Below are 26,838 nucleotides of genomic sequence, written 5' to 3'. Positions count from 1 at the left end.
TCCCAGTAAGTAAATGGGAATGTGGGCTTACAAATACGTTGTGGTAATTGATTTTGTATTTATCCCATCTTGACTTCGTATATTTTTCTCCAATCACAGTTCTACCTATAATTTTTATATAAAAATTTTCTGAAGCATCTTTGTCAGCATTTTCCTGCTTTATGTACAAAAAAGATAGGATCTGATTCTTTTAAAAATAATGTCAGTTATCTTATAAATTATATAACATTTTCAGATTCATTTAAAGCCTTAAATCAAAGCAAATCTTCTAGGCAATGACGGTAGTTTGAAATACTAAAATAAATACAAGTAGCTGAAGCAATGCAGATTTTGTTTAAGTACTCTTTTTTGTTGATGGTGAACATGCCTTGACTGGAAAAAAGTCGCATCCTCTAAACAAAGATGAATTTTTGGTCTGATTTTACTTTTGCTTCTATCGCATGGTGAAAGCTCTGGGCACTGTTTTCTTCATTTTCCTAACTCTCTTCCCTTGCCCAGTGTTTCCATTTGCTCTGCAAAATGACTGACACCATTACTCTTCCCTTTCCTCGGTCAGACCACACTTGAGTTTTTTACTCCACCTGAGGCAGAGCAGAAAAAAAACAGCTCTGGTATAGTGATTTTTTTTTTTTTTTTTTGCCTCATATGCATTGCACTGGTTTAGACACAGAGTTAAACTTAGTTCACATGCTGCTGAGTTTTGGATTTGTGACCAAAACTGTGCTGGATAACATAGGGATGTTTCATCCATTGCCCAACTAGGATCCTACAGCAAGACCTTTTCTGGTTTTGATGCTGCTCTGCCAGAGAGGAGGCTGAGGGTGTGCCAAGCACTCAGAGGGGGACAGAGCCAGGCCAGGTGACCCCAGCTGACCAAAGGGATATTCCACACCATATGACATCAGACTTGGCAATAAAATTTGTGAGAAGAATGAGGAAAGGGAAATGTTTGAGTTTAGACATTTGTCTTCCCGTGTAACTTACTTGTGCTGAAGCCTTGCTTTCCTGGGAACGGCTAAACATCTGCCTGGCAATGGGCAGTAGTCAATTAATTCCCTTTTTTACTTTGCTTACACGCAGAGCTTTTGCTATACTTACCAAACTATATTAAACATCCCACAAATTTTCTAACTTTACCCTTCTGACTCTCCTCCCCATCCCAAGCTGCGTGGTGCTTACCTGCCTGTCCTAACCCACAACAGCACACAAAGTCAAATAACTCCACAGGATGCTATCATCTCAGAAGTATAAACTAACCCTAATGCTTTGGCAAATGACAAAGTTGGGCTGTCCCAGAGTGCTGGATGTTTTTGTTTTGGTCTTTCTGATGAGTGAAGCTCTGTGAGCACTTTGAAAGCTTTGTAGACTTTTCTCTTTTTTTTTTTTTTTTTTTTTTTTTTTTGAACAGCAGAATATGAACACAAGCAATTTTCAATTCTGTGTCTGTAACCAAATACAAAGCTTTCTGAGATTTAAATGACACATTTTCAAAAAGGCCTAAGCCCAGGCTTTGAAGTTATGTACATAATTTTGTGAGCGCAATCATTTGCACAACAAACTATTACCAACTATCTGAACTCGAAGACCAGTAACTGACCAGAACTCAATAGCTTTTTTAAACCAGCTGCAGGCAATTAATTTGTCATCTTTTTCTGGTGCCAGCTTCCAGCTACTCATTTCTACAAGTCTAATTACCTGAAGCTGATTTCTGAGAATTTGGTCCTGAAAACACAGGGTTCTGATTCTTCAAAAGAAACCTATCCAAAATTGCAACTGTTATCAAAGCTTCACTGGGATTATGACAGAAACTATATGCAGTTTTCTTAGCATACAATTATTTCAAAATTATATTTCTCTAATTGAAGTGATCTAGCATTCCTGCTCCCCCACCTCCATTTGGATCATCCTGCCCATCATTTTTAGAGTAAAAGAAGTATATCATAATGTAAAAATTGAAAGGCAGAGGGTGGAGGGGGAAAGAAGAGTGTTCTAGGATTCTGTTTGTGCAAAGGATTCCTCTGGTTTTAATGTATTTTATACTTGCTATAAAATAAAGATACATCTTCTTAGTATTCATGACCAAATTAATACTTTTATTTTCTTTAGGATAAGAGTGGGGATACACCATCATTGAAAATGACTGATTTATATCCTGTTCTTTTGCCACCCCTGCCTTTCCTCACATCTATGGGGCGAGGATAACAGACCAGCACACCAAAGGCAAAACCAGAGCACATCCTACAAGTCTTTCCTGCCTTAATGGTTCTGTAGTGCCTGCTGCAAGAAATAAACCCAGCAGGACTGCAGAGGGTCACTAAGAGACTTAACAACAGTTTTCCCTGCTACTGTTTTATTCTGAGGTTTTAAAAGTTGCAAGTGCTACCGTGAAAAGTCTCCTCACAAAAAATGAGAATGATGTTGTTTGTATCTGTTAAAGAGTTCTGATTTACTCTGCTATATTTGCAAGTAGAAGAAAAAATTTTTTTGCTCAGACTGCCTGATGTGTAGCATCAATCTGGAAGCTGTGCATCAATCTGTGTATTGCTAGTAACCAGCACAAAATAGAAATTTCAGATTATTCACTGAAATATTTACTCACTCTGCTTTAAAGGGTGGAAGATGGAATAGGAACTTGTTATATCGAATACAAGACATAAACATGATACTGAAAATACGCAGGGAAGAGACTCAATAAGTAAGTGGATGTCATTTTTATACTTATTTTTCAAAGTGAAATCAAATGTTAAGAATTCTTTTAATAGCCCTTATAGCATAATCAATAAACTCAAAAAATAAATTTTAAAATAAGCATAATTTATAAACTCTTAATACCGATCATGTATGTGACATTTTTTTATTTTTATAACCTGGGCTTTAGTATCCTGCCTCTTGATTATTTAAGCAATTAGAGTGTTTGAATACAGCCTGCTTGATCAGTTATTAATTTCTTTATTTTTTAACAATATCAATTTGTATTAAATGAGGTTTTCAATTATGACTTTTAAAGTAATACTAGCATATATATATATTTATTAGACACTGAGCCTGACTTGGAAAACACCATATAATGTGGGTGGCAACATTTTAACCAATCTTTTTAAACTTTTTGTTTTGAGTGCTGTAAAGAAACTACCAAGCAAAAATATAAAATGTAATTAAAAGGTGTGTATCAACCTTTAATGTGTCTGTTTAGGACACTCCTTTGTCTTTCTGTGCCTTGCTACAAAACACTCACCCAAGCATTCCCCTGTGGGCTGAGAAAAGATCAGAATATTATCAAATTCATCATTTAAGTTATAGTTTATATTCGGCTGAGACTTAGATTCAACCTGGACTCAAAACTCCTGTTAGTCTTTGGGCTACAATATAATCTTCCCTCCCTCACCCAAGAAACAAAAAACCTACCCTGCCCTCTGATATAGAGAATCACAGAATTTTATAGGCATTGGAGCTACCTGCTCTTCTGGAGTGTTTTAACAAATAGTCTGAAACACTGGTTGCTGTATATGCTAATTAATGTGCTAGTTTTCTTTCCATTCATTACTAAGTAGCGTCATAACTTCTATTTGCTAAAGCTTTAGTGATTACTGGGATAATGTTTTTCTTCTCCTAGTTAACTGGAATAAGTATTGTGGTCTCTAACTGATTTTGTGTCAGTGGTGAAAAATAACTTGTGTGCTGTATTTTTTGCAGCACGTGGGACCTCTAGGGAAGCCAACAGAGAAGCATTTTCCATCCAGAGGGCTGCCTTCTACCTCAGCCAATTACCAGATCCTCTGCTCTCTTGCCCTGGTGTCCCTGCAGCTGGAGCAGACCCTGAAGACCACAGAAAGGCCACGGAATGGGACAACACAGGTTCAGGGGATTTTCCAACAGTCTTCTTTGTCCTCTGACTGGTCCTTAAAGCAAGTGTGATAGGACCTCTTCCTTACCTTTCACAGATGATCCCAGGTGGCTGTAAGCTGGATCATGTCCTGCTCAGTCCAGTGCTGGTCTTGTTATCCCAACACTTTCCTCTCATTTACCCTTTTACTCTAGTGTGTCACCTCATTTCAGTGTTTCAACACTGGAGAGTCAACAAAGAATGTTTTATCTCTAATTTCCCACTGCAACTAAGAGCCAAATGCAACTGTTTTGAGCCTAAGTACTTTGTTGCACCTGAACCACAGATTCATACACTGGCATTGTAATACTCAACCATGGTAGTAGAGAACTGGCCTTTTTGCCATATTCATCAATCCAGCACAATTCAAAATCCAGTGACCATGAACATTGGAGGCTTCAACCACTCCTGTTTTCCATGTTTCTGTGGGCACCCTTATAGCTCTGTCACAGGCATCCACAGGACTGTGGGTGTGAATGCTGTCACATAAACCCAGACAAGTCTGTGGCACAACACTACGAGGTGACAAGGTGTATTTAGCATGAAATCAGGGATGGCTAAAAGCTCTAAAAAGAAATTTTATATAAAAATGAGAAGCTACTTTGCAGGGAAGAGAAGTGTGAATGACAGACTATGGGGAAATGGGAGACATTACCTTTTCATTCCTGCAGTTGTTTAGACCCATGTTATTCATGGAGGGCAATTTTCCATCAACACCATGAGGCTGCTGTTGCTGCTGCTGTTCCCTTTGGATTTGCTCTCTCATTTTTCGAGCCTCCTGAATGGCTTTCATTACTGTATCCTGGTCCCCAAATAGGGCAGGTGAATTAAGACTGGAAAGGATATCTATAAACAGAGAACAGATTTTATTTAGGTAACTATCCAAGTTGGAATCCAGGGTAAGAACTCTGCTCTCACACTCTTAGAGCTGCACCCAACCAACATCTGCAGAAGGAGGAGGAGTGGCAATTGTTGTCTGTCTGAAGGCTGAATTACTCTACTGATGTGATTGATAAACTCATGCACTTCTTTTGCTGTTAGAAATACAATCATTGAGGTCTTGTGGTAGCCTGATATGGAGCTCTCTTAGCATACTCATAGACTCAAATTTAAATATGTGTTTAAGACAATAGTATTCTGAAGCTTAAACTGGACACCTTTTGAGATATTAAAAATAATTAATGAAATAAACAAAGAAAAAAAAAATCTCATTTACTAGGCCATGAAACTCCATGACTGTTCCTATAAATTTATAGAGGGAACCATCACTCTAACATTTGGATTTACATTTCAGAAAGAGCACTCACATTTACTTTTTGGGGACAAAGGTCATTATCACTATAACATGAGTATAAATCTCTAAATCAATAGTGAAAAAAACAGTTTTCTTTCTATCACTCTCAACAGGAAGAAACTTTTAAACAAGCATCAAACTCAAGGAAGCAGTCCTGTTACATCTTACAGTGCATTCATGAAGTACCCCAGATACACTTTCAGAGTTGAGAGAAAAAAGACAGCAATTATTTTGTTACTGTTTCTTGTTTTGTTGCTGTGATGAAACTGTGATCCACCTGCTCCTACATGGAAATATTCTCTGTACTGCACATGGATAGATTGGTGCAGATATATTCTAGCTTGGGAATTTTAGGCAAAGTTTCACAGTTTTTGTATGGCCTGTGCATCTGTCTGACCTGCAGATGTCTTTTGTAAAAGCTCTGAATTTGCTAGATTTGTATTTATTGACAGTCTACTACTAAAGAAAATGTGAAAAACTCACCAAAAACAAAATCCAAAACAACAACCAAAAAAACTGCAAAGAGGCTAAGATTTGGAATTAACCTTCAAAGATAATTTTTATATTCTTTTCATGTTACTGAACTACAGCTGAGTACAATACAGCAAATTCAACCTCGAAGGACCCTGAGTTATTTTAAGATAAAAATGATTAAGGATTTCTCAAACTTTATCCTGGGAGCCAAATGATTAATTTAACACTACGGTCTAAGATAGTTGGGATGCAGACTGTGATGTTTTCATCCCATTCCATCAAGGCTTAGGACTGGTGATGTTTTCTATCTGAATGAAACACCCCTCTCTAAAATAAAAATAATGTATTATAAGACAACCATTGTTCTTGATGAAGAAAATTTGCAATGTTCTGAACCATTTCAGCCAACAAGTTCCATTCTGGACCCTAAAGAAGTAGGGAACCATATTTGCATGATTTTTAAAGAGATTTAGATTAGTAATAATTGATATTTATTTTGAAATAAGCAAAAGCTTTTACATGGCTTGTTGATTTTTGGTAATGTCTTCCTATCCTTTTTTTAAACTGAAGAATTGAGACAAAATATTTTTATGACTTTGCATGAAAAATATTTATACCTTAGGCACTATTTGACTTCTGTGTTCCTTTCTCTTGTATGGTCTATGACTTCAGATTGATATTTCACTTTCTAATGTAATATAGTGCAGTGATAGTTGCAAATAAATTGACAGGTAAAGTATCTAGATAGTTGCAGAAAATATCTTTCAGAGATCATGATGTTCCCAAGTGTTTGGGAATGGAAAAAAACCTATAATTTTTATATATTTAATATATGTATTTAACATATCTATTCATTATTCACAAGTGTTTCTATATATTTTACAAGTACACTTGAGCTACAGATTGTGAATAAGTGGTCTGTAGTAAGTATTTAGTCACTGTTAAAATTTACTATTTGAACTTTAGGGCTGATCATCTACATTTTGCAGCTCTTGATTCTGTTTCTTGACTGGTTAAAGTAGTCTTCATACATAGTTTTCAGACCAATTTTGTTTCATTGCTTAATAAGCTTAAAGAATCTTGAACAGAGGTCAAAAATTCCCTACTTGTAACCATATGAATCAACAAAATCCTGAAAGATCGGTTAAAAAAACTAAAAATATTATCAAATACTAAAAACATGATCAAATAAAAATATAAACTGGCTGGACTGATGCCTTTCCATCTTTATTTAAAAAAAAAATCTATCTAGTATCTAGTGAGGCTCAATGTGTGTGCAAAGATAGTTTTTTTTATTTTTTAGGTTCAGAAGTCAAAATTGAAAAGTTAACTTTGAGTGTGTATACCCAGTAAGTAGATCCTTTCAGGAGAGATAGTCACACAAACCTGTTTTACAAGTTTTATATATCTAATTTTATTTACTTATCTGTGTGTATTTGTATGTATTTCCTACATTATGTATTTCTTTCCTGTGTTTGTCACACACTGGTACAGCTCTTTGGATGCTCTTATAAAACTTTGATAAACAAGCATTCTTTGAAAAGCTTCACTATATTTTTTTTTTTTAATTTTAAACAAAAATGCCCAAGTATCTACCTAATCCAGAACTAAGTGTGCTCTGGAATTTCGTGCAGAAAATTTTCTCCTTTCCCCAGGGCAGATTATTTACCTAAAGAGGATCCTCTTCCCAGAGAGCCACTGAGCGGGCTGGGGATGCCACTCTTGTTCGTCACTGTCACAGGACTGCTTTTGCTGGCTGGGAAGAGATTCTGTGTCGGAGATGTTGGGGATTTGACAGGTTCAGCTGTTTTGGGTCGGGCTGAGAGATTCAGTGGCTGAGCTGCTTCATCCTGCAAGAGTTTAATGTAAATAACTATTAGGAAAAGACAAATGAACGCATCGTTTTGCAAGCAGCAGTTACTTTACACCTCGAAGACAATACCACATTCCGCAGCAATAATAACAAAAGAAACTAATTATCTGCCTCCTTTAAGATTCAACGAAAGGAAACCTCATTAATTTCTCTGTGTTATGCCTCTTATTTACATTAACTATGTGACTGGATCATTCTTTTTGCCAAATTAAAATTTGAATTAGCTCACATTACAGCTTAATTTCCTAATGTGTTTTCAGAGATCTAAATTAACCTAGGGCATTTACAAAGAATTATTTAAAATTTCCAGCAGCTCGGTAATGCTTTTGCACTGCTTCTTTTTGAAAAGTTCCTGGCACTATAAAAATAAGTTATGTAGCTTATTTTTAAATGTATTAGAAACTAAGGAATCAGAAGCACTACTATGAAAGAGTCATTTGGAAACCCTGACAGCTCTTTGGCCCACATTTAGAGCTGCTGCTAGCTTATACATTCCATGCATCTAATTCAGAGTGCATGTTTTGTTTAGTGAAATAATCTATGCTGGTCCCTCATAATGGGAGATAAGAATTCAAATTCCTTTACTTATTAGGGTAGTAAGTACATACCAAATGCATTTAAAATATGATTTATTTTCTACTATTTTTGTTAACTTTACAATATTTAATTATTCAAATGTCAAGTTTTTGACAGATTTATTCAAATTCAAAACTATTTTCTACATAACTGCTATTCTGCTCTTTGTTTGATACTTCTGTATTATTCCTGTATTGTGTACGTATCTCTGCTGCATTTAGCCTTTAGTATATCTGTATGTTTGATATGCATTAAGACAAGGAACGTTTTTTAAGTGTGTGTAAATCTAGTATCAGCATCTTAATACGATTTGGCACCTCTCTCTGACATATGTATTGTTTCTGTGCTGTAGAATAAGTCCATCTAAAAATATATCAACTTTTTGAAGAAGAATTATTCAAGCAATTAATTTCTTTGATAAGTATAAACATTAACAGTGCAACCTTCTTCCCATTCTTTGAGCTTTATCCTTCTACTTAGGACATTAAGCAAGACAGAGCGCTTGGAAAAACGTGAGAAAGTGATTTTCTGCCATTAAAGAGCCCAGTAAAAAGACAGATCTCCCATTTAAAATATGCCCAGAGCAGAATTATGCCGAACATAAAAGATTGTTAATATTTCAAAACACTACACTTATCACTTCGAAGCTTAGAATTATGTCAGAATACAATAATTAATCACATTATCTCATCTTTTCCATTCTCCTTACTGTCAAGCAAAGTACATCTGGTCACACACAATGCATTAAACAGGAAAACATAACAAACAGGTATTTATAATGCCATCATACCACCAGCTTTAAACTTTTCCCATAAAACTGCATGAAATTTCAATTCATCCTGGCCTCGGAGTGTGCACAAACGTCCACACCCTTTTGGGGTCCAGGAGAGAGCAGAAGCTCAAAGGTACAAAGGACAGAGCCCATTTTGGTGCTTTGTGGCCACACTTAACACACGACCTCTCTCCTTGCACAGATACAAATTTACTTCCATAAAGTTTTCCCAAGAGTTCAGAGCCCCATTCTGACTGTGAAGCTTGCAGGTTAGGTACTGTGAACATGTGCACATACGAATCTATGCTACAGTGTTCAATTTTTAAATACTTCTTTTTAAAGACTCTAAACACTGCTAGAACTTGTTTGTTTGTATTACATGGACAGCATTGTCATTTCTGCAAGGTAACCAAAAAACTGGGAAACATTCTGGTCACTGACTTAAGGAAAACCTATCATTACTTTTTGAAAGATCTGGCTTCCCTAAAAGAATTGCATTAGTTCCATAAATAATGCATGTAATTTATATTGACTGCTTAAAAACAGAGAAAATATAGAGGATTTGTTAAGCAATGCATGGCCATCAAAACTGTCACAGCTAACAAAGGTAGCAATCTGCAGAAACTGAATATAGGTACTGCTTTCATACTAATAATTTCTTCATTAGCTATTGGTATTTGACCACACAAAACACTCGTAGTTCACCTTTAATATTCTGAATGCAGTAGTGTGCTCAATAAAAATAATCATAAAAATACTTCAATTTTTATTAACATATACTTTAGTCCATTCAAGTTACATTATGTAGGGAAACCCCCAAGAATTTGCATGTGGTCAATTTTGTAATAGGACTCAGCTGGCCACAAACCTGGAACAGTATTGGCCTTGATTCAAGAAGATATGTGCTTGAATTTAACCAGGGAAAATTTGACTCATACAGCAAAGGTTTGGTTTGGTGTAGGTCCATTTGGCTCGCTCGCTCCCAGAATTACTTTTTCACATTAAGGCAGTCGGTAGTATATTCTCAATGCCATAAATCACTGGTGTTAGGTATCACTGTACTATGGCAACTTTGCTGGAACAGTTGGGCTTTGCTTTTGGTGGCTTCTGTATTGACCGTAGCAAGCTCTGCATCTGCGGTAAATTTCCCTGACTGCTCTCAAGCCTGGCGTTGGATTACAAGAGGTAAAATATTAGACTAATACACATCCACAGCTAAGTAAAGTGAACGCTTTGCTAAATAAATGTTAGATCTGGCCATAATGGAATAGTTTTTTATTTATTAGTACTCTCAGCCTAGCAAAAAAGTGTCATGGAAATTTATCAGCCTGGGCAGAAATATCTACTCACCCACACTTTACCACGATGATTGATGATAATGAAAAAACAAATGATATTTTACTCTCATGTCAAAAAATGGGGAAAAGAAAAAAAAAAAAAAAAAGAAAGAAACCACCACCTCAAGTGAGTAAAATCTTCTCAGGCTGGTTTGAAGCTAAGGACTGTTTCCCTGTAAGATGTCAGCAGCCAGCAAAAAAAACCCCAATACATCCTCTCTCTTTCCCCACAAAGTCACTAGATGCCACCTTTAGATTTATTTTAATTGTTCAGCATTTATATCTCTATCATTGCAATGGGTAAAACATCTAAATTTTGATTTTTTTTTTTTTTTTTTTTTTACAGTTTGGAGTAAATTGGTCCTGATCATGTTTTCCATTCTCATGGAATCCCCAAGCACAGCAGGAGAAGCCACCCAAAGGCTGCTCCACGGGTTTCACGGGGAGCACAGAGCTCATTCCAGGCTCCTGGCAAATGCCATGTTGTAGCTGCCTGGTTCCAGGCTGGTGAGAAAAAGCAGGCACAAGCACTCGGCAGCGGCGCAAAACCAGCGAGGAGCAGCGGGGTTGTCAGCAGCTGTGTGAAATCAGCAAAAGTCAAATCAATCTGCAGCAACACAGTGTTTTCCCCGGAGCCCTGACTTACATCTTATTTTTACAGGGGGCTTTTCCAGAATTGTAGAATTAAGTACAGCTAGAGATTTGTAAAATAATTAGAAGCTCTCTCTCTTACCCTAACAATGTAAGCCAGCACCACATTTTAAGATACTCAAGAGTTCAATGTGAAACAATTCATGAAATGGATGCCATTTATGCGTGTTACCACACTACAAACTGAAATCTTGGAAATATCACATTTTACTGATGATTCTGTTGTGCTGCCTCTGGTAGGAAGAGGGATGCCTGGTATCTTTGGAAACAAGTGAATGCTTCCCTTCCACTGATAATACAGCACCAAAATGGAACTTTTTATTTGAATATTGAATAATTGTACCGTGGTTCAACTTCCAACTGTAAAACAATTGCAGAGATCATTTGCTTTTACTGTCCTTGTCAAACACCAGCTTTTTTCTTTACTGAAAAATACCTTAACTTGAGTTACCGGGCTGGTCCCTCTCTTCTCATTTTTCATCCCAGTGGGTGAAAGTGCCCCTGTCGTATTTGGAGGCTGTGGAGTAGATGGCATTTTGGCTCCAGGAGAAACTTGCATGCTTGCCAGCTGAGCTGCATACAGTTGCTGGAAGACAAGAAGATATACATATATTCCTGCAATATTCCTAAAGAAAGCAGCTGTAAATGTACTTTTTCCTTTTTTTTTTTTTCCACTGGTGTTTCTTTTCTTAAAGGATCTTTTTCAGCTCTTGTTTGTGGCTTCCCTTTCTGCTATTTGTAAAAAGAGAAAAAACAAAGTCTGGAAAACTCCCAAACACCAATATATTTTTTCTTCATTTGACTTTTGCTGATTTTTCTTGATTTTTTTTCCCCTCTTGCTAATGATGGTCGTGGTGTTGAGCAAAAAAAAATCACACTGTGCCTGAATATAAAAAGCAAAACTGGTGAAATTATAAGGCTATTTATGAAAAGGAGGTATAAGCCTCTGTCAGAAACAATAATAATCCAGGTCTTTATGTTCTTAGCAAGAGCATAAATTTACCCCTAATTCCAGAAACTTTACCACAGGAATGGTTTCCTACCAAAAGGCAAAGTTAAAATAGCCAAGGTGTGTTTCCATCTCCCTGTACAGTGTTATATCTTCTATAAATGCTAGTAATGAATCTAGGCCTTAAAAGTTCCTGTAAATAGTGATGAAAGTACAAAAATAAACTCTGGTGGAACTTTTCAAGAAGTTTAACTGAAACATAGACTTTTATATTAGAATGAACAATCCCAACCAGTAAAAAGTATCCTGAACAAAACCAATTTGGTCCAATTTCTTTCCAGTGACAAAACGTAAACCCTCACCTTGAATTAGCACCATGAATAATTAATTCTTCTGCCATGAACAGGGAAGATCCTAATCCCTTCTCTACACATAGATCTACATAAACTGTGCCTTATTAGTGAGAAAAAAGCCAGGTGGTTTGTATGTAATTTCCAACATTACTATCATTCAGATGGACAAATAAAAAAAATTACAGTAATCAAAAGCAGACCTTTCAGCACATGTAATTAAATGAAAGCTTAATAAAGAATAATTTGCAAGAGCCAGATGTGCTTATGTCATAATTGTTGCTTTCTTTGGAACAATTTTTCTAGTATAACAAGCCTCCACAGAAATGAAAGTTACACAATACTGTAAGTTCAGTGACTCAGTGGCAAGACAAACAGGAGAGAGGGGCAGAGTCACAGCTCAGGGTGACAAATAAAAACTATTGTTTGTTTGTTTGTTTGTTTCCACCCTTTTCCAGTACCACACAGGAACTACAAAAGGATCACAGATTAATGTTTTGACTTTTTTTTTTTTTAAACCAATTTAACTTCTTCTTCAACTGTCTGAAGAAGATTACTTAACTAAAAGACAACTAAAACTTTTGTACTTAACAGTATTGTGTGTTGCACTTTCAAGAGTGTGAAAGGAATTCTGAGTAAAAATAAACTCAGATTTATCAACTAAAGTTCAAAAGAATTTCCTTCCCAGGTAAGCCATCAGGGCACAAAAAATGTGGGATATAAGTTATTCTCTCTACAATATTCCATTTTTCATAGAAGATAAAGCTTGATTGTTGATTATGACTAAAATAGTGTGGTGGGTTGACCTAGGCTGGCTGCCAGCTACCCTGCCATCACTTCAGCAGGATGGGGGAGAAAATAAGATGGAAAAGCTCAAGATAAAGACAGGGAGATCTCTTATCTGTTACCATTATAGGCAAAATGAATAAATAAGAAAAATAAAAAATCTTGGCTTGGGAAGAATTTATTTATTCTAATTTACTATAGAGTTACCTGGCAAGAAACAGAGATAAATACTGAGGATCCATCCCTGGCATTTCCCCTTGCAAATTTCTTGAAGAGATATTTCAAGATGAACGCAAAAAATAGAGGTACGTGACACCTGCCAGGGCAGGACTTGCTGGTCACCTGAGTCCCCCCAGCACTGGCAACAGAAGCACCTACAGCACGTTGAAGATTAACATCAAGAAAAGTGGGCTGCTCTAGTGACTATCTAGGAAACTGTTTGATTTTGGAAAATGCAAACAGGAAAAGTAGAATAAAATTAGAATTTTTCCCAGGGTGCTGAGGGCTGTATTGGCTGTACTGCAAGCCCTGTCAGGGAGAAATATTTCAAAGGGAAGACAGAATTTTAAAAAAATTGTCATTTATATATTTGTGTATATCTACATATCTATATATATATATATGTAGATATAAATCATGACTGGGTTATTCCAAGGTCTTAGTACTGGCTTTAGCCTGACATTTCAATAAAAGTATTTTAAAACATAAAAGCAAATGTGTAAATAAGTAACAGTAATTGGCTTTCTGCTTTGCTTAAAACAAAGCTGTTCTACAAGCAAGTACAAATACTGCAAGAATTCACACCAACACTAGCAACACTGATGTGTGGACTGGAAATCTGTATAAGTTTTAAATACCAGTTTGTACGGGGAGCTAGCCAGTGTGGAAAAATATGTGCACACCGCCATTGCAGAGAAAAAACAAAAACGATATTTTTGCAAATACCGCTGCTGTGGCTCAAAATGGCAATTTAGGACCTCACATTGAGATGGTCAGATTGTGAAGCTTTTATTTGCAAGATTGAGGAGAGTAATGAAACCCAAACATTGAATGAACGTTGACTGTTGGCTTTTAAAGCTCAAAAGCAAAAGATTCAATGGAATTTTTTCAATTGAAATTCTTACCTACAAACTATTTCACAAGTAAAAAAATTGAAATACCTTAAACACTGAAACATATCTTATTTTTGATCTATGCCTGTCACAGAAAGAGAAGAGCATTTTATAATCCTAATGCTAACCACTGACTCAGGAGGCTCTTGATTACAAATTAGATATTCAAAAACATCGAGTATTCATGATTGGTTTAAGAAGCCTTAAAAATGTATAGCTTGGTTTTAATTTTTTTCTGAGAGATCACAATATTAGATTCTCACAATCCAGTTCCCAGCATCTAAATAAAAGTAATGCTGATTTGGAGCTCCTCAGAGCTCCTGAAATAGTTAACAATTTTCAAGCCCAGCATACCTAAGGCATATAAACAAGGATGCAGCTTTGCAGTTTTCAGAACCAGACTTCTTCTAAAGTCACATTTGACACCTAAGGGTGAGATTTTGAAATGCCACGAGTCTCAGGGCAGTGGCAAGTCTCATATTTAAGCACCTATGAACTTACAGGCTCACAGACCTAAGCACATGTTACTAAAACTCTATTCCAGCTGTAATAGACTAAAAATCCGAGGGGAAATTATGAAAGTTGGAGGTCACTATGAGTCTGAATGATGTTCATCTACTTAAAAAAAATTCCAAACAAGTAGGAGAGTGCTGTACTCAGCACATGTACAGAACAGCACAAGTGCATACTGATTTTTTTACCTGGAAATGGCAGAGATCACACTAAGCCTTTGTTAGAGCTTAGAGCTATAACAAGTCAAGAAGAATTGAATTACAAACAAAAATAACAATTCTGTGATGATACTGATGGTGTTTTCTGCTTCAGAAATTGCCTACAGAATCTGATGAATTATTTCACTTTTCTTATATAAAGTATCCTCCACGATCTAGAATTTATCTAAAAAGCTATGAACAGACCAACATGACTGATCCAAATGTTAAAACCTTTTCTAATGTCATCTAGGTTTCAAAATGCATTTGTGAGATATTTTCATAACACAGAAGCATAATTGCCTTCACTGCCAGTATTCATTCACGCCTTGCCAGAAGACAAAGGCCTTAGGCTCACGCATTGCTCTCAGAATTTTCAACATTTTTTCATCTAGTTTTTCCAGCTAGCTTTCAATAATCAAAACTCTTTCATTAGCTCAAGCCCCTTCTTTTCCCTATGACTCTTCTCTTGCACATAGGTCTGTGACATTGCTGGACACATTCTCTGCCAAATAACACTGAGCATGGCAAACAAGAACAGAGGAAAGCTTTCTATGCACCAGATGTTTTCCCCTTTTTTTGCAGCAGGAACATTCATACTCATCTCTTAGGCTGCATCATCTGTGTCTAAAAGAATAAAAAAAGTGAAGAATTTCGAGAATTAAATGTTACAGAAGTGGCACCTGGTGAGGAAAACAGAATGGGCCATAGAATCACTAAAATTGAAACAACCTCTAAGATCATCAAGTCTAACCATTAGCATTGCCCTGCCATGTTCACCCAATAAACCCAAAGTGCCTCAACCACATCATAACCCTTTTACCAGGGGCTCATCAAAGATGGACCCTAGGGAAAAATTCGTTTTGAGAAGATATTCAATAAAAAGTGATCAGCTGCTGCACAGAAGAGAGGGAGCATCTTGAGATATAAAGTTTCAGGGAGGAAATTGAGAGACCAGTTGCCCTCATACATACAGGAACAGAAAGGCAAGGGCTAGAGATATTTCAACAGACTCTGTGGCGAGAGAGCATTTGGCCACAGTTATGGGGTTATAATTCAGATTTTATTTTTAGCAGAATTCTGAAGAAACTGCAAGAAAGCCATTTGTGAAACAAGAAGGTAAGAAAAAGTGGTTGCAATACTCAGCGCAGCAGATAATCGAAGTGTGGGGGATGAGGGCTGGCCCAGCACAATAAAATGCAATGGGTGTTACTTGGAAGATGCATCACAAAGAATTTCAGCAGAAGGTGGCTTGCTTGAAGTAAAAAGAAGGGATCGGTTCTGGAAACTTTCACCCTTTTATTTTCTTTACTCGGGAAAAATGCTAAATCTTATGAACTCTGATTAATTCTGAAGTTTTACATTACTAAAAATGGAAGCCCTATGTTACATCTTCAACAAATACATTTGCTACAGTAAATGAAACTGAACAATAAAGCTACTGAGAATCAAGTGAGAATCCTTATTTGTCAGCATTTTAAATGAATTGTGCAAAGCTGAAATATCTTATTTATAGAGATGAAAGTTCAGCTATTTAGACAATGAGTAATTTGGTTTCTAAAGATGAAAAACTCTAAGGAGTGACTGCAAGTGCTGTTGAAATCCTGCACTACAAGAGGTAATGCAGTTATTTTTTTCCATAGTATATTTAGTAAGTAGTGTTGCAAAGCTATAATACCAGCATTTTCCTTCCGAGTACATAACATGCAATAATAATACTTAGAACTATCTGATGACAAAGGGTTTTTACAAGTTCACCAAAAGCAGCAACATCTTCACTATTTCCAGCACACATTTCTGAAAGGAAGCTACTGCAAACAAAAAGAATTGCACCTTCAGTGGGACTGCTTGTTTTTAATTATTGGTGTAGTGGTGTTTGAAAACAATTTAATGTCAAACAGATTAAAGGAAAGAGAGTTTCAGTTTGAAAAAGTTTTTTCTGTTGTTTGGAGGAAGAACAAATTAGTGTTCACACCCATGTTTTGGGTGTCACAGATAATAACTATGGAAATAAAGTCTAAGTCCTGACCTGAGCTCAGTGTCACTGCTATAACCCTCAGCAACTCAGGAGAGGCAACTTTTCAGAAAGCAGTGTAGAAGCATGAACATCCAACTCCAAAATTTCAGACACATCTTAATCTAAGTGCAATAACTGCTTCTAGAGTAATGTTAATTGTACTCATTCCTTCCCATTTTCATACACAAATATAGTTTTTTTGCATTCACATGCCTTTTGCACCAAATATGTTGGGACTAACACTGCAGTTAAGTGCTCTACTAAAACATCAAGGTAAGAAATGGATTACAGGCTTATGTATATATATAAAAGAAGGAAAAAATCTCCACCACCCAAAAAGGTTGCTTTTCTCTTTGTTTTGAGATTCTTCCCATGTAGATGTTCAAAATGTAAGGTGGCCTAACAGAAAACAGCATCCAGAATCACAAGACAGCCTAAGTAACTCATCAGCAGCTTCACTGTGTGACAAACCCAGGGACAACTCAAAGGCAGGTATGGCCTGTGGAGTCTGCCAAGGAGCCAGATGCCATCACCAGAAAAACACCTTCCAAGGCTCAGCATCTGTGTCCTAGCAGAGCTCTCCACACAAAAGGAGAAGGAGGAAGAGAAGGAAAGGTGAACATAAAATTGTAAAGGAATTGTACTTATACATGAAAGCAACACTTAGTTGAATTTAAGCACCTAAACCTTGGAAAAATCAAAGCTTTTGTTGAAAAAAACCAAGATCCCTTCAAGACTGAATATTTTATGCCAAAAGTGTATGTTTCCTTTTGTTTCTGTTACCTGTTAAAAGTGTATTTTATAAATTTATGATGATGAAATTTAGATGTCTCAGAAGCATTTCCTCAGTTTTTCTACAAAAAATGCTAACAAAGCAAAATAAGGTGAGTTTTACAGACCTTTTGGGACTGTGGGCCAGACTCTCATTTTCACATGTGCCACCACACAGATAATAATAAGCTTAGTATTTAAGAACCAACAAGTATGCATCCTCTTAACTCAGAATTTTATGCAGAATAACTGAGACTTATTTGGCTCTACATGGGTATATCTGAAAAGGGTGTTGATCAAGCACAGTGACCTGAAATTGCAATAAAAATCAGGGGGGAAAGTGCCTAATTTAGAAACATGATAAATAAATTTAAAAAAATAAAAGAATAATTGTTGAGAATACTTCTGATTCTCTACAGAATCCAAGTGTCATAAAGATGTGCATAGTTTGCTTGTAACAGCACCATTTTTTCTTTCCCTTTTTTCTCATGTCTAACGTATCCATAGTGGACATAACGTTCTGATTTTAAACAGCCATAGATCACTCTCCTGCAGAGTCTGCTCAGCATTAGAGAGCGTGAATATTCTCTACACCTTCCCCTAACACACCAAATACCTCTGCAAAAAGGCTTTGAGGTGCAACACAAACAGGCAGCTAATGAATTATCATAACTAATGTCATAATAACAAAGATTGTTGCTGTGATGATTTATGCGCTTGCTGACTAATGTGCTCTCCGATTTATTAAGAACCAATATGTGCAAACAAACTAACTGTATTTGTGAAAATACAGATAATACATTTTGTAGTCACAGGCGAAGTTAGAGGCATTCAGTTTTCCCTTTGCATTCATCTGTGCACTGAAAAGCATTCTTTCTTATCGAAATAATGATTTTACCAGTTATTCATGTTCATTCACTTCAGAGCTTTTGGCTAGCTTTTTATGCCTTTTTTTTTTATTTTTTTAAACTATTAACACTAGTAATTTTAGTGTCTGTCAGTTGCTATTGTAAATTATGTCAAGGGAAATTTTTATGTGGCCCTAAATTCCCCTTGGTTCCTGTCTCCTTAGGAGAGACACATGCCTGTATTGCTTCCCTCTCAAGCAGCAAAGGAACAGTTACCTAATTTCACCACTGAGTGTCTGCCGGTCCCAACTCCTTTCACTGACCACAAATTCATTGCACTGGTTCAGAAAAAGAAAAATCACTCTCATCTCTTCTGCTGCCCTGCTGTGGCTAATGGCCAGCCCAAACCGAAAATAAAAGGATCTCTCCACATTTCAGATACTGCAGCATGTATTGTTTGCAGTACTACAAAATAACAGCTTTATTTTGTTAAAAGGGCCTAACTTTAAGTGGACCATGGAATATTTATGGCTCTCAGTAGTCCTTTGAAAGAGTTATCTTATGTTTTTATGCCGATCATGGGTCAGAGGTTCAAATCAGCACTTCTTTCTGTCACTCCTTATATGTTTTACTATAATTTACAGCTCAGCAAGAGGACTCATAAAACAAAAGTGTCTATTTTACTTCAGCAACTAATTCTAGCTAATCAAAGCTTTCCAGCAAAACAACCCAGCATGAAACTCTGCGTGGAAAATATGCAGAGAACAAAGCGTTTTGTCAAATAACACATCTCATGATGTAAACACATATGTCTCTTATAGGAAATTTTATCGCTTCCACATTATCGGCACACAAAAGGAGCATTCTTGCTGCAGACCTGGTGCGACTGTGGAGCCATCGTCATTGGAAACAAGAGCCTGATTAGGTTCCCACACAGATATGAATAGATTTTCTTTTTTTAGTGTAATGCTGCCTTTCTTATTTCTTAAACAGACTAGTAATTGTGGCTGTAAAAACAGTGGATTGTGTTTGGACGACATTTGTTTCTTCATATTTTTTTTAGCTACCCAATGACACCAATTATCCCATATGGTTGTCCTCTTCTGGAAAGTCTGAGTTAATCCACAGCTGTGAAGATGAAGACGCACCCAGCAGGCTCCAAATCTGGTGGGTCTCTTGTCTGTTAATAAAGTCCACAGTCTGCTGGACAGATGTTAAGAGGATCTGTATAATAAGTCAGTGACAAAGACCCAGACTACTTCTGAGGAAATTAATTAACCAAAACATATCTATCCTTCATAATTTTTCATTTTTTTCTTCATCTTTTGGAGAAGAAAATTTGCCTTACTTCATAGAGGAGCCCCACAGCACATACAAAAAGTCCTGCTCAAAAAAAAAATAAAAAAATGGACTAACAAACCACATTGGCATGTGTTCTGAAGAAATGATAGATCTTTTTGTCCATGACCTATTCCTGCATGCTGTGGTTCCTGCATTATTATTTTAAGTTTGGGTTCATTCATCATCAGATAGGGGGAGCCTGAACAGGTATTGTCAGCTAAAAAATATCTACTTAAATTTATAATGTGAGGGGAAATGTAAACTGAAGGTGAAATTAACATTTTACTATGTTTTTGTTTAAAGTAATTAACATTGCCTTTTCTAAAATAAAGGGACTACAGATAATACTTTTCATCCCCAAGGGTGATGCTGATGTTCTGGGAGGAAAAAACAAACTAACTAACTAACCAAAACCCCAAAACAAACAAACAAAAAAAACCCCAGTAACAACATCCTCATAAAAACAAATAAAAAAAACACCACCAAAACAAAACAAAACAATCACAACAACAACAACAAAAAACCCCAACCAACCCACCCTAACCATAAAAAACACCCAAAAACACAAGGAAAGAATGTGGAATGAGAAGACACCTGCAGCAAGATCCATGTTTAGAGCTTTACTAGCTTTTTCCTATCCCCACCTTTTTCTCACCATGGCCTGGCAGCACAGACATCCAACTCCAAAGTCTCCCTCAGTCACAGTCATGTAAATTTGGAGAAATGCTACAGACTTAAAATACATGCACCAGTGCAAGAAAGAACCAACTTGCCTTCAGGCATACGTGCATTAAGGTGCTCTTAAGATCACTTCTGTTCCGTTTGCAAACTGTAATTCTTGTTCTTTTGACCTCCTCCTGCTCTGACACAATGAATTAGAAATGGCCATCAGAACAGCTCCCTCTGCTTTGCTGCCTGAGTGCAGCATCTCTCATGCAGGCATCATCCCTGAGATTGTGCCTCTTGGAAGTCCAATGGCTTTGATTTCATTGAATTATTACAATTAAATACAATCTCTCAGCAACTGCCTGTTCACAACCTCTTTACTGTAAAGCTGTGAGCAAAGCCGAGAAAGTATGCTTAGAGCTCAAATAAATTATCAATCATCACAAGTGGCTAAGACAATGTACTGAATTTGGCACCTGGCAGTTGTTTCTGTAATATTGTGTTAGTTTTCACCTTAGGAAGTAAAGCTGATGGTTTATAAGTTTTACAGCACCTTGACAAGTTTTCAAGATAAAATGTCACCCCATCAACCCATGAAGCTGCTGAGAATTTTTTGTGAGACAGAATGAAAACAGTGAAAGAAAAGTCCATTTCCAGCAAAATAAAAATTTTAAAGTATATTCTGAAATTTTTACACAACTAAAGTTCAGACAGTACATTAGATATCTTATATCTCCATAGAATATATGTAACATTGTGTCTATTGAAAGAAAGTGACTACCCATCTCACAGTGTAAGAGAGCCTGATGTTTAAATCAGACTTTCAATTTTTTTCCAGTGTCACTGATTCAAAAATCTGACCCCATAAAGTATAGGTACTGACTCTCAGTCCCCTAGAGAGAAAACTAAATTTCTGCCATGTCAGAAAAGAACAAAAGGTTGGCCAAAAGCTGACAGGGGGAACAGAGTACAGCTGCCAAAACACAGCAATAAACAAAACAAAACAAAAACAAGTTTAAAAACATATATACAGAATTGAAGACCTTCTGTGTCGATATGGAGCTCTTACTTTCTGAAGAACAAATCCCTTGCTAAGCCACTGACTGGAAGGAGAGGCAAAAATCCTCACTGACTTGACGGCCATGTCGCACCTCATTTCACTCTTTTTATTTTTTTTTTCCCCTTTCCAAACAGACTGAGTGTTGGTCTTCTGAGAATATGATGCTAAGCCACTTTTCCTGTAGAGTTTTTAAACTGGGCCTCTGAGAAAGGGTTTGATACAATTCAATGACTGAAGTAATACCTTTGTCCATCTGAGCATTAAATGACCCATTGAAATACAGCTTAGTTAGAAAGAATTTCAGTAAATGGTGCTTTCTAAATTTTTTATTATTATTATTATTATTATTATTCCTTTCCCAACAGATTACAGCCTAGATCTGAAAATGCAGTTCAATCACTTTTGGTTGCCTCTTAGGTCAGGCCTTTAGCCAGTATTAATTAAATATAACCCCTTCAGTGTACTGGAGATTAAATGAGAGCAACAAGCTGATCTTCTTCAAATATTACCTCATGCTCTCCACAAAGCTGTATTCTTTTTTGGGAGAGCCCTTGTTTAAACACATTGCTCTTAACAATAAAAAAATTTACTGGGAGCTGGGAGGAGGAAAACCATGCTAAATGCTATTTTATCCAACAGCCAGTAATCACTAAACATTAAACACCTATTTCCATGCAATATACTATGTCTATTGTGTTTAAATAACACACATCATAAAGGAAAGTGCAGCAGCAGACAATTTAGGCTGTAGCAGCACATACAGCAGAATTTTCGACTTGATAAAGTGAAACTATAAAGAGTCGATGCATAAGTCAGACAGCTTCCATACCTAATATTCTTCCCTGCAGCTATTAGAAGTTCACATTTTTGTCTCTACTAGGCATGCACATTAGTTTACCTACAATTTCATGTATTCAGTCACATTTTGTTGTCTGTTCCCCACAATTTGACTAGAGCACGAAATTGGAAAGTAGCTGAAATTGCCGTTTTTTCATCTTAGTGATTTTAAATTAAAAAGGGAGGCTTTCACACAAGCTATTTGTTTGCTGCTTTGTAAAAAAAAGTTTCCTGAAGTATTCATAATAATTTTACCATCAGTTGAAAGCAAGCTTTTTACCACACGGCAATTAGTCTTGTCTTTCTGAACATGACTTTACCGTAAATACTCCTCCTTGACTATCCTTTTGTCCCAAGATTCCTGAGAAGAACGCAACCAAGCGATAATTCAGCATTATTGCTGCTCCAGTGCACTAATCGCTTAGAGCACAGCGAGGACCCTATGTTTACTGCCACAGGGCTCCTCCAGCCTCCCGGCCTAAGGCAGGCTTCCCAGCCCAGCAGCATCCAGATGTCAAGAGGAATCTCCAGGTCCTGATGCAGCATGCCTCTCCGTTCCAGTATGGCCCCAACATCTGTTTCATCTGCTGGCGCACAACCTGCCCCGTACAGGGCAGCCGCCGTGCAGGGCAGAGGACTGAAATGCTGCAGTTGCACAGCTCACTGTACACATGCTAAAAACTCTGTGTCAGGCAGCTATCAGGAAGGACAATGTGATAATTAAAAAAAAAATTAAAAAACACTGCTTTTTATGCAGTATATGCTTAGCATTTTTCCCCCTAGTGGGGCAACAGCCCATAACACATTAGCGCTTCATCTTGCTAACTTCACTCTGGTTCAACTCTTTATGGTGTAAGAAAAGGAGGAAAATAAGGAAAACTAAGTGCTTGTTCTGGTTGTAGCAACTGCTCTTTATAAAAAAAGGAAAAAAACCCAGTCAAAAACACAGCTTAAAAATGAGACATACTTAGGCATCTCCTACATATTTATAATTTCCTATAGATAGTAACCCAGGGGCTCAAAAACAATAAGCATCTTTTGTCTAAAAGAAGGGAGTATATGTAAACATTGACATTTTATCTTGAGGCATGACAAAAACAGCAAACATTTTAGTTGATCTAGATTAAGTTCTGACAAGGAATAAAGGAGTGCTAACTGTTCTCATCTCTTCCACTTTGTGTATCTATTCTCTTGTATTTTCACTAGCGACAATAATGGAATAGTTGCCTGCTCCCATGCAAATTCTTTGAGTTGTTTATGAAAGCAAGATCAAAGCCCAAACTGAGAGTGCCTCTTTTTTTCCTGTTGTATTTTTTTCTCTAGAGGAGGACCTAATGAGAGGCTGTTAAACCAGGAGTCTTGCACTCTCACAATTGCTACCTCCCAACTCACCAGCCTGGGGACACAGCTCACCTTGGGAGCACCGAGGGTGGGAGCCAGTGGATACTGTTGTGTCCCACCTTGGCATGGGGTGAGCACTGGGACCCAGGAAGGAGGAATCATCCCTCAGATCTTCCATTTAAACACTCCCACCCTCTGTGCACCTCAACAAGTCACTGTCTTCCCTGTGCTCCCCCTGAAATGGATCCACTGCTGCTGCAATACCACAGCACTTGAGCTAGGTACGTCTGCATACAGCCATCAGGTATTCCTAGTAAAGATATATGCAGGCATTAATAAACCCAGTGTTCTAATAAAATATTGCAAATATCAAGAAAAAAAATACTTCCTCAAATATCTGTAGCCATTTCCTCTACAGGAGGACAGGAGAAACCTCAGTAAAACCTTTTTCCTAAGCACAAAAATTTGCATTCCTTCATTTAATGCTGTCAGATGACTGATATGCTACTTTTTGATCACAATTCTCCTGTTATTTACCATGCACAGGAACACAATAGCCTTATCTGTGTTGTTCTCTCAGATTATATATCTTGAAAATTTGCAAAAAATTCTTCAACATTTTTATTATCTTACAAAATAACTGTGAGATTATCTGCTTAGATACAATACCATACCTTTGGTGGAAAGCATAGGACAACTGCATATGCTTGAAAAGGTAATTTCAAGTTTCCAGTAGATTATGTTTTTCAAGAAAAAAATGTGAAATGTTAAAGATAAATCTGTATATGTGGTTTGTCTATGTTTGGTACGATTAGAATTTGCTGTTGGCATTTTTGTAGCATAAATTCTTTCCTATAAAAATTGAGGATGGCATTAAAGGTAACAGACTAACAATCTCACCTAGGAAAGCAAGCAAGGACCAGGCAGCATGGGTCCAGACATACCTGCAAACAGAGGCTCTGGTGTTTTAAACTCCTTCCCTTATATCCAAAGAAAGTGAATAAGCAGTACTTACTTAAAGTAAAATATAACCAGATCTATCAGAAAAAAATGAAAATATAACCAGATGGTTGCATCAGAGTGCAGGTTTTTTCATTCACTTTATGCTATCCTAGTATATTACCTTCTCTGGTGACACTGTAAATCAGATTATTCATAAAAAGAATTTAAAATGTTTTCTGGTATTCTTTCAGAAGCTCTTCCTTAAAAATCTGGGCTTTTTTCCTTACTGCTGATATGAAGTATTTTTAACAATAAATGTGAGAAGTCTATATGAAAAGCAGCTACCTCACAAATTCAGATAGTTTCACACACTTTACCTATAGAAATGTCTTCTGCACTAAAGCTAGAGTAAAAAGAAAAGGGACCCCCATGATAAGGGGAGAAAAATTATATGACTGAAAAGCAATTAATTACAGTAAATTTGCTGAAGGGATGATAGCTATCAAAGCTTATCAAATTTCGCATTTCAGAATTTCTGATACTTCTTTCAAAAGATGTTAACACATAGATGGGCTTTGTGAGAAAAGTCAGGAGTTTCATTCAGTCTCATGTCAGCAGGATTACAAGCAATTATGAGTAACTGCTTGTTGAGCTGTGTGAAATGAGTTGGTGAATGAGTTTCCTAGTGAGCACATGTCCACGTCACTGGTACGACTGCCAGTAATGCAGGCAATGTTAGCTGAAGGGGTCTAAAAACATAATTATTTTCCTAATCCTATAGGAGATGTGTATGCAATCTAGTGTACACATCCTAGGTCTGTCACCCTGGTGGCACACACACACACTGAGGCATAAGAAAGAAAAAGGGAAATCAGGACATGGGGAAAAAAAAAAAAAAAAAAAAAGGGGCAATAAACTCTCTCTGGATATATCTCATAAAATCTGGAATAAATTGGTGGGTTCATTCACTCTCTCACCATCCAGATAGAGAAATTGTCCAACATGACAACTGCAGTATTTCCTTCGCAGAACTGTGCAGACACAGAACAAGGAAACTGAACACTCATCACTGCTAAGCACACTGAGAGGCAGAATCTCTACAATTAAATTCCTATGTGCTCCCATGACAGAATAACGAGACACCATCGCCGCAATAAACGGGTGCAAGTCAGGAAAAAGGAAGAGAATCCCATTTAAACTGCCTCTCTCAATTCCCACATCTGAATCCCCATCTTGTGAGAAGATGCCGAGGCAACTCTACGTTTAAGAGCTGAATATTTGAAAGTGTTGCTTGGGATTTGAAACTGCAATGTTTTCTTACTTTTGTAAGAGAGACAGTTCATGTGGTAGCTCGCAGCCATTCTGCAATTTTCACTAGCAAAAATGGACAGAAGATGAGGATATAATAAATATATACCGGCTCTACTGATCAGGAGAAGCTTTATCAGTCAGCTGGGGCACATCTGGGAAAAAAACTCACTCAGGTGCATCTCTAGCATCCCATTCAATTAACATACCATTAAAAATGGTTTGTCCCTGTTCAGCCTGCTGCGTTACCTGATAAGTCAACATAGTTAAAATGTATATTTAAATGCAGAAAACAGTGAAATGTTTTCTTTGTGAGGCAGAAAACAAGCCCCGCTTACCGGTATTTTAAAGCATTAGAAATAATTGTGCTTTACAGGTTGCTTAGCAGATCACTCACACTGATCTTTTACCGTATATTTTGAACTTTCATGCACCTTCAAGGAAAATTAAATAATTTCCTTACAGGAAGTACACACAAAATTATGCAAAACATATTCAAATGGGCTTATAAAAATTACATCTAAGAAAAAAAATCACATTTGCACCTCAAAACCAGGTAACTGGGAACTTACTATTATAAATTCATTGGAAGATGATGTATTTTATACCAGTAAATGTGAATTCAGCATAAGATTGCTTTGCTTTCTGAACTGCAGTGGGTGTGAGGATACTTCAGCAGCAGTGCTGGATTAAATAGGTTGTGAGGCCTGAACAACCCTCCCCCAGGTGTTGAAGACAGCAACAGAAAATGGGCCTGGACTGGATGAATCACCCTGGATAGTTCACAGAAGTGTTATTAAATAACACTGCAAACTGGTTAAATCTGGTGACTTGGTCTGTGTCTAGAGCATAGCACAAATGGTTCAACTGCATTGAAAGGACTTTGCCTCTTTGATTTCTCACTTCACTTCCAAAAATGCCAGTGAACCTGACAGCACAC

The 26,838-nt window shown here is 36.9% G+C and overlaps 1 protein-coding gene across 17 annotated transcripts in view; it reads right to left on the bottom strand.

Moving 5' to 3' along the window:
• Nucleotides 1–26,838, bottom strand: part of SOX6 (SRY-box transcription factor 6) — a 384,737-nt gene that overhangs the window by 52,900 nt on the left and 304,999 nt on the right. For 16 of the 17 annotated variants that reach the window (XM_083863095.1, XM_083863092.1, XM_083863093.1 and 13 more), the window contains 3 exons: nucleotides 11,297–11,446; nucleotides 7,321–7,501; nucleotides 4,539–4,729 (listed from right to left, as the gene is read on the bottom strand). In XM_083863095.1, coding sequence (XP_083719221.1) covers nucleotides 4,539–4,729; nucleotides 7,321–7,501; nucleotides 11,297–11,446 — 522 coding nt within the window. The remainder of the gene's footprint in view (nucleotides 1–4,538; nucleotides 4,730–7,320; nucleotides 7,502–11,296; nucleotides 11,447–26,838) is intronic. The other variant, XM_083863088.1, reaches the window with a different exon arrangement.

The sequence above is a fragment of the Zosterops lateralis genome (genome assembly GCF_965231275.1).
Source record: "Zosterops lateralis genome assembly, chromosome: 6".
NCBI lineage: Eukaryota > Metazoa > Chordata > Aves > Passeriformes > Zosteropidae > Zosterops > Zosterops lateralis.
The sequence above is the reverse complement of the archived record's forward strand: the minus strand, read 5'-3'. Positions and strand labels throughout refer to the sequence as shown.